A 16,953-nucleotide genomic window follows, 5' to 3' on the forward strand; every position below is an offset into this window, starting at 1 on the left:
GTCCTCAAAATGTTGCTGGAGACCACCTACAACAAACCCATAGGTCACCCGTAATCTGAGAACCACAGGTTGAGAAATACTGCTTTGAACCATTGGCAACACTATTGTACTATCAGCCTCAGTGAAACAGTGGCATAGCTATTGCAATAGCTGAGCAATTGACCAGAGATATGAATTCAAATCTCATCAGAACTGCTAGGGAATTAAAATTCAAACCTTGCATGAACGATGGCAGAATTGTTGTAGAAGCCAGGTTCATTAACAAGTGAAAGAAATCTGGAATCCTTACCCGAAGAGGCAACAAAGTTTAAGTTCAAATTTATTCATCATCCGATTGTAACAGTTTAACCTAATGAAACAGCATTCTCTAGTCCATGGTGCAAAAACAGTGCAAACACACATACTGACATAACACACAATAGACAAACAATCTATATACACATAACCTATAGACATATATTAATATAAATATTATTAATAAATACTAGAACCTCGGGGAGTTGTTTTTGCCGTTCAGCAGTCATTCAACTATCACTGCCTGTGGGAAGAAGATGTTCCTCATCTTGGTGGATCTGGCTTTAATACTCTGTATCTCTTTTCTGATGGGAGCAGCTGAAAGATGCTGTGTGGAAGGTGGTAGGGGTCCATACAGTAGGAGAGAGGGAAGCCTCAGTGATTCTCTCTGCCTCTTTTATAGTCCTGTGGATTGAACTCTGATCCGATGCTTTACCACACTGTGGTGCAACTGCCAAGATGCTCTTGATATAGCTCCTGTAGAAAGTTGACAGAATGGGGCCTGGTAGCCTTGCCTGCCCCAGCCTTCTAGGAAGTGCAGCTGCTGTTGTGCCTTAATGACAGGCGAGGAGATCATATGTGTCCAGGATAGAGCACTTCTTAATTTGACACCGAGGAACAAAGTCCTCTCCAATCTCTCAACGACCAAGCTGTTAATTTGTTGTGGAAGGTGGTCACCTTTTGAATCTAGACTTCCTCTGGTGCCCTGAGGAAGCCATTGTGTTCTGGAACAATAAAACAATAAACGTTGGCCTTGGCAGTAAAAACAATAAAATACCAGAGCAAATCACTGGAATTTGTTAAAAAACTGGACCCCTTAAGTTTAGACCCAGATGGAGAGTAATGATTAAGTACCTTCTTTATTCAGAAGTATAATCTTGCATAATTTATAATTGCTTGGTTTATTGAACATAGAACATTACAGCACAGTCCAGGCCCTTCAGCACCTGATCTTGTGTTGACCTATATAATCCTACACCAAATCAATCTATTTTTTCTCTTCCCTCGCAGCCCATAACCCTTATTTTTCTTACATCCATAGGCCTACCTAAGTCTTTTAAATGTCCCTATTGTACCAGCTTCCACCACTACCCCCCAGAAATGCATTCCAGCCACCCATCACTTTTGTGTAAAAGACTTACCTCTTAAACTTTCCTCCACTAACCTCCTCTGGTATTGGCCATTGCTGCCCTGGGAAAGAAGGTGCTGGCTGTCCACCTATCCATGCCGCCCATAACTATTAAATCACAGCTCATCACTTGTTCCTCCAGAGGGAAAAGCCCTAGCTCACTCGACATTTCTTCAGAAGACATATTCTCTAATCCAGGCAGCATCCTAGTAAAACTCCTCTGCACCCTGTCTAGAGTTTCCACATCTTTCCTATAATGAAGCAACCAGAAATGAATATAGAATTGCTTTGATTATACTTAGAAGAATTGCAGTGAGATAGGGACAGCCTAGAGAACGAAGTACTTTTAACCTACCATTAGATACTTACAACTTTAAAAATGGAAGCAGTTATCAAATGGTAAAAAAAATTAGGGATTTACATTTACATGGCACTTGCTAACTCTTCCTTATATTTTAGAGCTCGTGAGTTTTCAAGATTCAAGATACTTTCGTTGTCATGGAGTAAAACATTTAATATTACATAAAATTGTATTTAGTCTGCCAAAATTGCCCACTGTCCCTTCAGAGAAGCAAAAGAGAGTCCTTTCAGAGTCACTAAGTGTCTGTGGATTTGCCTCCAGTACTCCAGTAGCCTTTGCAGCCACATAGACTTCAGTCCAAACTATTGGCAACTTGAGCTCCAGATCCAAACCTCCGACACAATCAGGAAGCCTTCAGCGTCTGAGGCCCCACAGGAACCTCTCCCACTCTTGGCACCGTCTTGCTACTGGTTCTGATGCCTGATATCCCTTCAATCAGTCTTGAGCCAGTCTCCAGCAGTTCACAGCCTGGAGTGACCATTGACCACAAGTCGTCAACAGCCCACAGCCTTCGTGGGTTCCTCGCCTTGAGTCATCAGCAGTGCGACTGTATGTGCTCTTCTGGTGCAGAGTCCCAAACTAGTCCGCTGCCATGGTCACCATCTCGTAGGGTCATCTCCTCTGCTTCCTCTTCTTGAGCTGGTTGGGGGAGGGGGGGAAGGTGTTCTCCTGTTTTCTGGTGTTTTGCATCAGTTCTCTGCTTCCCTTTGAGGCAGATGGTGTTGCCATCTTGGGGCCAGATCCCGCTGACTCAGGATTTTAAAATAAAACACCGTCGGCCTCTTTAACAGATTGTTTAAAACCTGTATGGAGCCATCAGTAGCTGGACTGGGTGGTAGAACCCCGCGGAGGAGCGCTGTGTCTGTTCCCCGCTCTCCCACTAGTGGCAGCACTGCCTTTTTTTCAGACTTGCTACATTTTATTTGGTGAACAATTGATTTATGGATAGATGCATCAATGGATCAAATTTCCAAAACTTAAAGTACAATTTAATTTGTTAAGGATTTTTTTTATTGTGAATCAAACATATTGTCCAGGACACAGGAGTTCACACTGGTTTTCCTTAAATTATGTCTTGCTCATTCTTTATTTCACGTTGAATAGACCAAGGGGGTTAAGCATCTCACATAAAATACACCAGTTTCCCCAGTACAGGACTAAACTGCTTTTGGGTTGAATAAATGACAAAACTAATCAGCAGTTCTGAACGGTATCACCCTCAGCTTCTTTGCATGCTTTGAGATCTCCTTTAGGCCAGTGCACACCTGACTATCTTTTTTTTTAAACTTTATTTAAGATTTTATAACATGAATAACATATAGGATTACATTAAAAAAAAATAAGAATAAAATAATAAAATTACAATACAGTATCAGTAATCTAAATAAACTATACCCTCCCCAATAATTATTACACATTAATAACCCAACTCAAATTAGTCCAACCCCCCCTTTCCCCCCCAAAATAAAGAGTGAAGAATTAATAAAGTTAATAATATATGTGAGAAAAAAACCCACTTACAAAAAAAAACATAACCGATTAAAATACTAACAAAAAGAAAAGTAATTAATACTAAGATATCAGACTTAAAAAACATATTTAAATCAAACTTAAATGTATATATTTAACAAACGGAGTTAAGATGAAACATATATTTAACTCAAACTTAATATAAAAAATTAGTAAAGTTAGTAACATTATCAAAAATTCTTAAACAATAATCAATTCTTAAAAAAAAATTGTAGCATGAAAAAAAGATTAAAAAAAAGTCTTTCTCTATAGAGATAAACCTTCACCAAATATCAACTAACTTCACATCTATCATCATATTAGTCACATAAACCACCATCTTAAAACAAAATTCAAACCTCATTAAGCATTGTACAATTCAATTTTAGTACTCTTCCACCATTTTTCCCTTTTACTCTTGAATAGTTATCCATTAAAAGCTCCAATACCACATTTAAATATCCCCAATCATTACGTTAAAATTCAGATATCCAAATAATAAAAACACATCTACAACGAAATCTATATCTTCAACAAATGGAGCATAAACCACAAACAAAATTCAAGCCTCATTAAGAATTGTACAATTCAATTTATAACTTTCACCATTATTCCCTTCATTCTATAACTAAAATAGCAAAATAATATACACCAGAATTACCACTCCTTTCACCTTAAAGTTAAAGAAAAAATATTAAAAAAACTTATCCATCCCATTCACATTTAAATTTCAGATATTCCTTATCTACTGAATAAACTTTACAAAAAAAACCACATCAATTTTTAGTTTTTTAAACAATCAAAAACTAACATTATCATTATTTAATATCCCTTTTTTTAAAAAAAACATTAGAAAAAAAAAGGACAACTCTTCTTTTAATCAGCTCCAACTGCCGAGTCACCATTACAACCATTCCTTCTTGGAGCACGGCTCTTTTCTTCCATCTCTTGTCTCCTTAGAGATCGCGGCGGACTATGTCTCTGTTGAAACTGAGTAATTGGTAGCTCTTGAGGAAATGCTATAGCTTCCTTTGGAGAATCAAAGAACTTTGGTTGGTAACCATCTTGAAAAACCTTCAAAACAGCTGGATATCTAAAGGTTGCCTTGTAACCTTTCTTCCACAACAACTCTTTAGCAGGATTGAATTCCCGTCGCTGGAACATAACTTCTTGACTCAAATTCGCATAGAAGAAAACTCGATTATTTTGAATCATCAAGGGTGATTTTCTCTGTTGTGCATTTCTAATAGCCACTCGTAAAATTATTTCTCTGTCGTAATAATTCAAGCAACGAACCAAAACAGGTCTTCGACTTTGACCTGAAATAGGTCTTCTACGCAAGGCTCTGTGAGCACGTTCCAGTATTATACCTTCCGGGAAATGTTCTTGACCCAGCACCTGCGGAATCTATTCAGTAAAAAATTTTCTTGGGTCTGGTCCCTCCATACCTTCCGGCAAACCAATAATCTTTATATTGTTCCGTCTGGATTGGTTTTCCAAATAATCATTCTTTTTCACCAAATTTTTATTTTGAGTTTGCAAGTCTTCGACCATTTTGGTCACATCAAAAACTTGATCCCGTATTTCGTCTATATCTTCTTCATACAAATTAAATTTATCTCTCACTTCAAGCTTAAAAGCTCCAAACTCAGCCATCTGTTGAGAATGTATTTTCACCAGAGTATTGAACCTAGTACCAAGTTCAGTCATAATCTTGGATAATCCCTGCATTGTATAAGATAATTTAGATTCAAGATTCACAAAAATCTTTTCAATTGGAAGAGATTTTGGCTCAACAGATTCCTGCTTCTTCTGCATAACCAAAGGATCTTCTGTTCCTTCCTTCATTCTGGTTGCCTTCCTTGTAGTATGACTGCATGTGGAAACCCCAGCCACAGCCTCTCCAGCAGTGACTGGAGGACACTGGCCGGGGTTTTCCCCAGTCCATAATGTATTAAGTTCTCCCAGTACATCAAGTTGTATAGGTTCTTCTATCTCAAGAGATGCAGTTTGCAGCGCCACCTCTACAGTTGACAAATGCCTTTGAGTAACTCTTTGTTCTAAAGGCTGTTTGGCGCCATCTTTAGGGGGCTCTACCGATGTAACATAGAGCTCTACATCCGAACACTGTACCTCTTTCCTGGGATCCATTTCACGCTGAGTCCCGGTGTCTTTCCTGTAGGTAGGCTCCAAAACTTAAACTTTTGGAAAATGTAGTTTTTTGATGATCTGTTGTCGTTTTTTTTTGCTCTTTTTCACCAATTGTACCATCATAAGTTAAATTAACAGCACTGAAATTATCTAAACTTTTAAAGAATTTTAACGGGCATTTCTAGACAAAACAATAAGATAGAGTCAGGAGAGGACTGGAAGGCACGTCTGATCCTTACGCCATCTTGCCACGCCCCCCCACACCTGACTATCTGATTCATCACTGAACTCACCAGTGGCAGGGAAGTGACGATCCTGGGAAAGGATCTGAATCTACTTGAAATCTGGCTGTCAACTCTATAGTAATGAGGGCTGGTACAGGAACAGCAAACCCATTCATTAGATTAGAAATGGCAATCATATAGAAAAAGCAAGGGCCGCCATTTTTAAAATGAGCTGTTAGTGTTTTAATGTTATTTGAAATAATAAATAAAAAATGGTCTTAATTATTTATATCTGTATGGAAAAAATCATCTCTGATTAAAGGAAAGTGAGTCCTAGATTCATAGAGCATGGAAACAGGCTCTTCGCAAACCAAAATGTCTCATCCACATGAATCCAACCTGCCTCTATTTATCCTCTATTAAACCCATTCTATCCATGTATCTCTCTCTATTTTTTTTCTTAAATGTACCTGCCTCAACCTCCTCCTTTGGCAGCCTTTTTCATATACTCTTCACCCTCTTGTTTTTAAAAAAAGTACTCCTCAGGTTCCCGTTGTTTCTTCCCCACCTCCTTAAGCCTGTGTCCTCTGGTTACTGATTTCACTACTCTGAAATAAAAGACTTTGAGTGCTCTCTCTATCCATTTCTCGTGCTTTTATACACCTCTTTGTGATCACCCTTCATCCTCTTGTGCCTCAAGGAATAAAGCCCTAGCCTGCTCAACCTCTCCCTCAAGTTCAGTCCTGGCAATATCCTTGAAAATTCCTGTGCACCCTCTCCAACTTGATGACATCTTTTCTACAGCACAGTGACCAAAACTGAACACAATACTCCAAATGGGGCCTCACCATATAAATATTTTGTCAGCTTTTCAAAAGCTGCCAGAGTATTTGTGGCTGTTTGGCTTCAGGGAAGGGCTGCATGAGGAGCGCTTGCCATTCAGAACTGCTTGATTTCACCAAGGACATGTTGGATGTGGGGCTCAACATCTCTGACCCTTGGCAGCCGGACAGAGCAAGTGCAAATTGGCTGGGACTGGTGCTATCAAGGCTGTCCAGAGACCAGGGTTAGGGTGATGTCGCTCATGGTGAGCTGGTGGTGAGTGTGCGACTCATCAAGCTGAATTAATGCTAGTTAACAAACGAGAATATGGCAGAAATTAAAATAATTATACATTCAGCAATCAGAATATGTGACAACAAGATGCCACCGTTATACAAATATGAAAGATCATTGTAAAGAGTGTAAACCTTGAGTAGAACATAGTTATTTCTCTGGCAAATCTTCCTGTTTTTCTGATAGATCTTAGTGATTTATTTTTTATTGTTACGTGTACCAAAATACAGTGTGCCAGTCTAAGGCCATCAAAGAGTCACCACGCTGCAGTGTCATCTTTCAACAAAAGGATGGATAAATAGAAAGGGAAGAAAAGAAAGAAGGAAAGTTCCTTCAGAGACAGTGAGTGATCGAAGAACAGACTGCCTCCACCCACACTTGTTCCTATTGTTTCTGCATACTGTGCAGAGGTAGAGTCGGGTATTGTTCGTTGCAGAGGATAGAGTGATGCAGAAAGAAGCTTGTATGTATCCACATGAATTTTCATGTGCTGACTTTTTGCCACTATCAATAATTATCATTGGATAGATTTCAAAAAGAATTGGGGCCCCCTAAACTTAGGGAATGTAGCATGGGGAACCAATGACTTCAAGGAGGTTAGTGGCAACAGCAGCACTCCAAAGTCTCAGAAGTGAAACTGGATCAGAGCCATATTAACAAGCATGATTCTGTTATTTTACCAGAAGTTTTAACTCTTTTATTTCTTTTTCAAGAATGTTCATGATCTTCGAATACTGTATCCCAGCAATAATTTCACCCCAGACTTCAGCCCCGTTGAAGTATTATGTCTGCCTCTGGAAGATAATTGGAATGACAAGACTTCATCCTTGCAAACAGCAGAAGGGGAATGTTCATCCACCTTGTCTCCACAACAGCAGAATGTCACAAATGGAGCTGAAATGGCCGGGTTGTTGCAGCCTACAGATATGGATGCCTACACAGTCTTAGAGGAAAGCTACAGGAGTCAAGTCCCTGATAACAGACTGTCAGAAGAACCATTACCTTCATCAAGTCTGGAAACCAGTGCTGGAGACCAGGTAATTGGGCAAAACATATGTGATGAAGAAGAAAATGGGTGGGAATTAAATATTAATGAAGATGATCTCTTGCAACAAATAATTAAGGTCAGTTCATATTTGAAGAGCTCCTTAAATGCAAGAGAGTTGCGAGATGCTCCGAGCCCAGATGGCACAATTAACTCAGGATATGGGAACTGCTCCCAAGAGGACATGGCAAAGCCTAAAGATACTGGAACTCTGGATCAGAACCAGTATAATAACCATCCAGATAAACCAATGCAGACTTATATTACACTGGAATTACTGGGGCTAAGGCTCAACAAAAGAATGTAATTGACCAATCAGCAGTAAGCAGCTTTTTCTTTTAACCACAGGAACCTCATACTTTTAGAAATACTAACAGAAAAAATACACAGCTGGACTTCAGGGATGTGAAAAGAGAAAAGTTAACAGATGTTTCTACACTTCTGACAGAACATTAATCATGTTTTGTCACTTTTGAATTATTTTTATATTGTTATCTCAATATCTGCAGTTGTTTCTTTTATAGCTCCTTTCTTCACAGTTGAACAATTATTCTCAAAGAACATTTATGGCTGTCAGAATTACTATAAAAATAATAATTCACATCAGAGACTCAGATCGAATGAATTTTTATTATCCACCAACAACAAAATCATGGCTTCAGCTCAGGAATAGCACGAGCAGAAAGCCAAAGCTGAGAATTTTCATTTGTGTTCCAGTGCTAGTTATGGTCCATTTTTTGTCTGTGTCTGCTGAGTTACCAGAACATAACTCCTTGCCACATGGAATCATAATCTAAGCATGTGTTGCAATTTTGCAATATGTCGATCAAGAAAGTAATGATTATTAAAAGATCAATACTTGGTTCTGGTTAAAATGGAATGGGAAATAATACAATTAATTCCATCAGGAAATTATTAGTGTGTATTTTAAATCCACCTATGGTCCAACCACTATAACCTCTTCTTGGCTCAAAGGTCCAGCAATTTTCATTCCATTCTGATACATGCCCGATTGTCAGTGTTCCATTTGTGACCACGCCTACAATTGCCTCTGCCCAATAGTCACAAAGTCTTTGCCTCAGTTTTTGCTTTTGTTCTCTTTCCCTAAATTCTCTTCATGTATCTTAGAGCACAACATAAAACATTACAGCACAGTTCAAGCCCTTTGGCCCATGGTGTTGTACCGACCTATAAATAACTACCAAAAAAAAACTTAACCATCCCTTCCTCATAACCCTCTATTTTTCTTTCATCCACGTGTCTACGAGTCTCTTTAATGCCCCTATTTTTCTAGCCTCCACCACAATCCCTGGCAATGCATTTTGGACACCCACAACTCTGTGTACCTAACATACTTGTAAAAATCTTATCCTGGATGTCTCCCTTAATCTTTCCTCCCTTCACTTTGTACAGATGTCCTCTAATGTTTGCTACTCCTGCCGTGGGGAATAAAAGTGCCGGCTGTTTACTTTATACCTCTTATAATCTTGTAGACCTCTATTAAGTCACCTTGCATCCTTCTTCACTCCAAAGCTAACCTTGTCTCAAAAAAACATATTTTCCAATCCAAGCAATATCCTGGTCAATTTCCTCTGCACATCCTTCTAATGGTGAGATGACCAGAAATGAACACAATACTATAAGGGTGGGCTCATCAGAGATTTGTAGAGCTGCAACATTACCTCTTGACTGTTGGCTCCTAGGCTTGTGAGGCATGATCTTCACCTCACAAAGCCACACTGACTAACCCTGAGAAGCCTGTACTTCTCTAAATATTCATAAATCCTGTCTTATTTTTGAAAATTTTATTTTTCATTTGCATCAATATGAACATATAAATTCTTCATCATTTAACAATATAATATAATAAAATGATATATACATTTTTTTCTTTTTATCCTCCCTCCCCAAAGAAAAAGAAAGAAAACACCTGAATTTATTGTCATTCACTATTTGTATATTTCTGTACAATTGGGAGGAGTGGGTGTTATGGATGATGTGTATGGACTCTTACTGATGAAATCCATATATGGTTTCCAAATCATATAACAATTCTCAGGTTGATTCCTTAAATTATAAGTAATCTTTTCCAATGGTATACAATTTTGAATTTCCATGTGCCATCTATCCAACCTTATAAAATTATCTGACTTCCATGCTACTGCCATACATTTCCTTGCTGTAACTCTCTCCAATAGTTCTCTCCAATAGTTTTCCAACCACTGATATAAAATTCAATGGTCTAAAATTCCCAGAATTCTTCATCATTTTTTAAACAAAGGGTCCACATTTGCCATTCTTCAAACCTCTGGCACCTCCCCTGTGGCCAAGGAGAAAGCTTCCTTCTTCCTCTGAACTAGCTACCTCACCTGTTTTGTCAACCACAGCTCCCTTATCATCTTTTCCCTGACTCATTGGGAATAATCTATCCAGACCCCATGTATACATCTGCTATATTAATTCTGTGCTTTGCCCCGAGGACTTCTATTCTCAATTTGTTCCCCTTAGTTCTTGGCTAACCCCATTGCAATTAGCCCTTCTTGGTTTAAATGTTGTTAAATAATTCTGGGGTAATGAGTTGCAGTGTGTTTCACCTGTTAATTTTAAAATTTAAATCAATGTTATGAAACCACACAGGAGGAGCTGATTCTGACCTTGTAAACCTGTGGCACCCAATTATTCTACCAACCTTGAACATTTTTGGAGGGTGGGAGGAAACCAGAATATCTTGGGAAAACCCACGCGGGTCACAGGGAGAATGTACAAACTCCTTAGAACAGCGGTGGATTCGAATTGATGCTTTAATAGCATTGTGGTAATGCTGCACTAACCATGCAGCAAGTGGCACGTTGATTTTATTTTGTGAAAATTAATCCCAGCCTAGAACATTGCTCTTTACAGGATTCCAAGAAGGATACCCAAAGTATTTTAAACTCAATATGTTGCATTTATTGTGCAGACACAATTATGAACCCTCGTTGAACATTACCTATTGACTGAAGTAGAGAGATTTTTTTGGAAGCTGTGTGGTTGCCCCTTTATGAAAGGTCACCCACTGCTCCAAAGGACAAATATAGCAGCAAAGAAATACCATCAACTGCAGGTTCCCCTCTATGTGGCACAATTTCATGACTATGAAAAATATTAACCCTTATTCATCATCGTTGTGTCCGACTTTGAACTGTTGTTCCAGTATTGTCATCAATCGGCCTTGCTCACATCCTGCAAATGAATAAGAATTACCAGCATTAACAAGTGATAAGGCCATCTCAAGGTCTATGACAGCAATGGATGGATGTAGAGATAGGAATTATCTATTAGCTGATTTATTTTCTCCACAATCCTGTTGAGCCATTCAATCCATAATGATCTGCACACCAAGTTACCTCATATTAAATGGAACAGAATTATTGTCCTCAGCCTTCGTGGGAGTGATGCTGTTTTTAATACTTTCACATGACTTTTCTAGGAAAGAAAAAATGTCTGTGGTTTGTAACCGCCATGCACCCCAAGTGTGTGTATGACCCATTAACATCCACTGGACCCACAGCTTAAAACATACAAAGGGCCATAACAGGCCCTTTGACCCACCCAAGTCTGCACTGCCCTTGATGTTAGTCTAACTCAGTGGTTTTCAAACTGTCCCCCTAAACTCCCATTCCACCTGAAATAATTCCTATACCATAATCGTTCTGTGATTAGTAAGGAATTGCTTCAGGTGGTATGTGAGTGGGAAGAAAAGGTTTGAAAACCACTGTTTTAATCATAACTAATTGACTCGTTATGCGCACGGTTTCATAACTCCAAAGAAATGGGCCAATGACAAGTTATCTCAAGCAAAACATTACAGTAACAATTTGGTCTAGAGCAGTGATTTTTCAACCTTCCCTTCCCACTCACATACCATTTTAATCAACCCCTTACTAATCACAGAGCACTGATGGCATAGGTAAAATGTAAGTTTGGGGGGGGGGGGGCGGCAGCTTGAAAACCATTGGTCTAATTAATCTGCCTGCACACGGTTTTCAACTCTCTATTCCCTGATTATTTAAAATTACTTTTAAAAGTTGCATTGGTATCTACCACTCCCCTTGGCAGTGGATTCCATACACCTGTGTTAAAAGACATTTGCTTTTCCCATTTTATTCAAATGTTCCTTCTCTCATCTTAAATCTATATCCTCCACTATTGAGATTTCCACCCTCGGAAAAAGTCTCTGATTATCTCTCAACCTCTATGTGGCACAGTTTCATGACTGGAGGAGAGTGGAAGCATTCTCTGGAGGAGAGGGGAGAAAGGATATTGGGAAGGGAGAGTAGGATGGTGGGAAAGAGAGTAGGATGGTGGGAATGGAGAAAGGATGGTGGGAAGGGAGAAAGGATGGTGGGAAGGGAGAAAGGATGGTGGCAAGGGGAGAGAGGATGGTTGGAAGGGGAGAGAGGATAATGGGTTGGGGAGAAAGGATGGTGGGATGGGGAAAGAAATTGGTGGGAAGTGGGAGAGGATAATGGGATGGGGAAAGAGATTTGTGGGAAGGTAGAGAGGATGGTGGGGAAGGGGGAGAGAGGACAGTGCGATGTGGAGAGGGGATGGAGGGAAGGGAGAGAGGATGGTGTGAAGGGGAGAGAATGGTTGGAAGCAGAAAGCATGGTGGGAGGTAAAGAGGATTGTGGATGGGGAAGAGGTTTTTTCTTGGAAAACATACTTGCACAGAAGCAATTAGGAAGGCAATTGGGTTTGAGACATTTTGCTCCAATGATATTGAGACCTGGTGAGTATACATCAGGAAAATTATGTACAAATCTAGTCTCGTAACCTAGGGCAGGATATAGTTGTGATGAGAGGAATGCGGTTACATTCCCCAGATTGATTCACGGGATGGTGGGTTTGTTGTATGAGGGGAGCTTATGCAGAATGAGTGGTGGCCTCACTGTAGGAGCTCATTAAAGTACGTAAGATGCAAGATTTTGTTTCCATTGGCTGGAGTGTCAAGATTGAAGGGTATCTGCTCAGAACAGAGATGTGGAGGAATTTCTTTAGCCAAAGGATGGTAAATTTTTGGAAATTATGGCCACAGGCAGCTGAGGTAAATCATTAGGTGTATTTAAGGCAGAGATTGCTATATTCTTGATTAGCCAGGGCATCAGAAGTTATGGGGAGAAGACCGAGCACTGGTGCTGAGTGGGAAAATGGATCAGTTCATGATTAAATGGTGGGCCAGACTCCATGGGTTGAATAGCCTATTTCTGCTTCTATATCTTATAACCTTAGGGGTTGGGCATTTAGGGCAGAGATGAGAAGGACATTCTTCTTAAGAGAATCAAATGTGATGGATTATATTATATTTTATATTGTATATAGAAATGTTTTTGAAGGAGATAGATTGTGGGGGTAGTGTAGGTCAGAAACAAAAACCAGCACTTCGAAAAACAGATCTCATTTAAAATGCCAGAGCTCTGCTCAAGCCAGACCATATAACAATTACAGTTTGGAAACAGGCCATCTCGACCTCTCTTGTCTGCACTGATTTAAGTGATCTCTTCTAGTCCCACCTACCTGCTCCCTGTCCATAATCCTCCAATCCCCTCATATCCATGCATTTATCCAACCTTCTCTTAAATGACAAAATTGACCCTGCCACAACCACCTCTTCCAGAAGGTCATTTTACTCAGCCACCACTTTCTGAGTGAAGAAGCTCCCTTTCATTGTTACTTCTAAACATTTTCTCCCTAGCCCTTAACTTATGACCCCTCATTCCAATCTCACCTACCCTCAAGGGGAAGAGCCTATTCAATCCCCCTCATAATTTTAAACGCCTCTATCAAATCATCCCTCAACTTCTTATGCTCCAATGAATAAAGACCCAGTCTACTTAATTTTTCTTTGTATTCCAGATACTGCAATCCAGTCAACATTTTAGTAAATCTTCTCTGTACCCTCTCTAACTTATTGATATCCTTCCTATAATTTGGGGACCAGAACTCCACATAGTATTCCAAATTGGGCTTCACCAATGCCTTGAACAGTCACAACATCACTTCCCAACTCCTATATTCTATGCTTTGATTTATAAAGCCCAGCATACCAAAAGCCTTCTTCACCACCGTATCTACATGAGAATCCACTTTCAAAGAATGATGAACCAATATTCCAAGATCTCTCTGTTCCTCTGAATTCCTCAGTGCCCTCCCCTTCACTGCATATGTTCTGTTTTGATTATTCTTCCAAAAATGAAGTATTTTGCACTTATCAATATTAAACTCCATATGCCATCTTTCAGTCCACTCTTCTAAGCAGTCCAAACCATGACCTCTGGTTCATTACCCTCCCCCCTGAGAATGTCATGAACACGAAAAGCTACATTCTGGACCCTGGCACCAGGGAGGCAAACCACCATCCAGTTTTCTTTATCGTATCCACAGAATCCCCTATCTGTCCTCCTGACCATTGAATCTGCTTTAACTATTACTCCCCTCCTCCTTTCCCTACTACCTTAAATTGAGTAAGAGAGTGTCGAGTACTCATTGATGAGGTATTAACTAGTTTAAGAATCTTTTCCCACAACTCTGCAGGAAAAAAACTTTTGGAACTGCTGCTCCCACGCCCTTTTAAATTTATCAGTTGAGACTGGTTGCAATGTTGATAACATTTATATGATTGCTATTAAATCCTTATATGTTCATTATTAACCAAGGTACGAAAAGTTATGGGGAGAAGGCTGAACATGGGCTGAATGGGAAAATAGATCAGCTCATGATGGTCTAATGGCATATTTTTGCTCCCATGTCATAAAGTTGGAATTCCAGGCCGAGAATTAGGAGGAGGGGTTATTGAAGACAAAAAGAACCAACCTCTGGTTGCCTAACATGAGATGAATTCTTCAATAATTTAGTAATATTTCAACATTAAGTGGTTTGCTATTTGTGACTCCCACATTCCTCTGAACTCCCACGATCTTTCAGCATTTCAGAAATACTGTTTTTTTTATTTTACCTACCCAAGTGAATTAACTAATATTGTTTCACATTGTATCATATCTGCTCATATAACCCTGGGATCTATATTCCTGGAGCCTCTCTACATTCCTCTCACAGTTCGTACTGCCACCTAGCTTTGAGTTATAATGGTGATTATGGGATAAATTTCAGTGGCCCAATTACTAAGCAGGATAAGGTTTTTTTCACATTTCCTTAATGTTGAGTCCATGCCAACTCTCAGAGCACGCCATCTGTTTCATTTCCCCAAATATCCCCATCTCTCTCACACACTCCTCCTGCTGTTCAATTCTCCAGACACTTAGGCAATGAACCTACAGTATTTATCCTTACACACACCAAATCTTTCAAGATTCCTTTGTAATGGCTCTGATTTACCACAGCCTACAAACAAAGAATACACTCACTTGTTTCTTTTAGTACACCATGAAGTTGACTTTGTTTTTATTCTTCATTAAACAACATTGCAATCTTCAACTCCCCAAACACCACCCATCTAAACTCCTCTGTCCTTCTCATTGGCTCACTGCTGCATGGGTGATCCTGACACCCTCCTGCATCTGAGATTCATCACCTGTATACTGATGCTTAACACACCTTTGCATATGCACTATTATCTCCTCCTCCCCACTGCAAGTTGCATTACTTACATCGTCAGTCGCGGCTGGGACAATACCCAATGAAGGTAAGAACGTGACTGCAACCCCCGCCCCCCCGCTCCCAAGCCTCCGAGCCATGCAAGGAGATGACTGACTGGAACTGTCCTGCTGCGTAACGGTCCAAAAGGTTGACTGTTTGATCTGACCTCATATGATATTGTAAGACAGGCGAGGAATGGTCCAACTGGCAAGGGTGCGACTGGCCCTTTGATTCTGGCTCTGACACAGGACATAGACCGTCAATATATGTCAGCTTCAACATGTTAGTGGAAACTGTGTCAGATTTTTCATTCCTGTCGATCACAAAAGTCTTCGGGTAGCATTGTAAGACCTGAAAAGAACCATCATAAATGGGCTGAAGTGGTTTGTGAACAGCATCTTGGCAGAGGAACACATGTGTACAGCGCTGTAAATCATTCAGCACATACACTACAGGTGACACCTGTTGCATATGAGTAGGTTGGAGTAATCTCATGTTTTCTCGAAGACGATCAACACAACTAGCAGGATCCATAGAGCGTTGTGCTTGGACTGGGATGCACAAACTTGCATGGCAAGGTTAACATAGTGCCATATACCAGCTCTGCCGCTGAACATCCAAGTACACACTCCAAGGAGAACCATGGGCAAATGTTCGCTCCACATAGATACATCACCTCCTACTGTTAATGTTACATTTAATTGTTGATGGAAACACTCAACGAGTCTATTGGCCTGTGGATGATAAGCTGTACTGTGAATACAGGTAGTGCCCAGATGATTAGTGAGAACTTAGAAAAACACCGACTTGAACTGAAACCCTGGATCTGTTGTAATAGTGGCCAGAACACCGAAAGATGGAATCCAATGATCCACGAAAGCCCTAGTGTCCATCTCTGCAGAGATGTTAGTGACAGGAATAGCCTCCTGCTACCTGGTGGTCCAATTTTCACACAGGAGCAGATAAGTATATCCACGAGATGGCAGAAGCAGCCTACCAAGTCTAGGTTCACGTGCTGGAAATGGGAATCCTGAACAACAAAATCCCCTGGCTTGGATTTCATGTGTCTGGAGACTTCAGAGCATTGACACAGCAAGCAGATCCTTGCCCATAATCCAACATTCCATTTAACATGAGGCCAAATAAAATGTAACTTGTTTGATTGATGATCTTCTACCAGGATGCGATAGATTGTGAAGAAACTCAAAAATCTCCCGCCTTTTTGCCACCGGCACAAAAGGCCTAGGCCATCCTGTGGAAAAGTCGCAGACTAACTTTTCACACAATTCATCCAGGGTCACTTTTTAAAGATGGAAACCAGAGTTGATTCAGCAATACCAGATGAGATCAGGATCGGTGTGCTGTGTATGAGCAATGGCAAAAGCTTGGTTCAAAAAACGCCAGAGGTTCCAATTGCCCACAGACTTGTTGTTCTTACATGCTCCCACAACAATGACAGATGCATTTGTGGAAAGAGAGAGGAAGGCCT

General features: G+C 40.1%; 2 protein-coding genes across 9 annotated transcripts in view; one reads left to right on the top strand and one right to left on the bottom strand.

The window, feature by feature from the left end:
- The window catches only part of LOC138757303 (interleukin-6 receptor subunit beta-like), a 163,346-nt gene that overhangs the window by 138,920 nt on the left and 7,473 nt on the right, over nt 1–16,953 (top strand). For 7 of the 8 annotated variants that reach the window (XM_069924402.1, XM_069924401.1, XM_069924403.1 and 4 more), the window contains one exon: nt 7,498–8,437. In XM_069924402.1, coding sequence (XP_069780503.1) covers nt 7,498–8,136 — 639 coding nt within the window. In that variant the 3' untranslated portion in view covers nt 8,137–8,437. Of the gene's footprint in view, nt 1–7,497; nt 8,438–16,953 lie in introns of those variants that run through there. The other variant, XM_069924407.1, reaches the window with a different exon arrangement.
- Nucleotides 307–16,953, bottom strand: part of LOC138757305 (uncharacterized) — a 38,988-nt gene continuing 22,341 nt past the window's right edge. The window contains exons 2-3 of the mRNA XM_069924408.1: nt 10,979–11,051; nt 307–1,019 (exon numbers count right to left, since the gene is read on the bottom strand). The gene's annotated coding sequence lies outside the window, so the exon portion shown is untranslated. The remainder of the gene's footprint in view (nt 1,020–10,978; nt 11,052–16,953) is intronic.

This window comes from Narcine bancroftii, chromosome 3, assembly GCF_036971445.1.
Source record: "Narcine bancroftii isolate sNarBan1 chromosome 3, sNarBan1.hap1, whole genome shotgun sequence".
NCBI lineage: Eukaryota > Metazoa > Chordata > Chondrichthyes > Torpediniformes > Narcinidae > Narcine > Narcine bancroftii.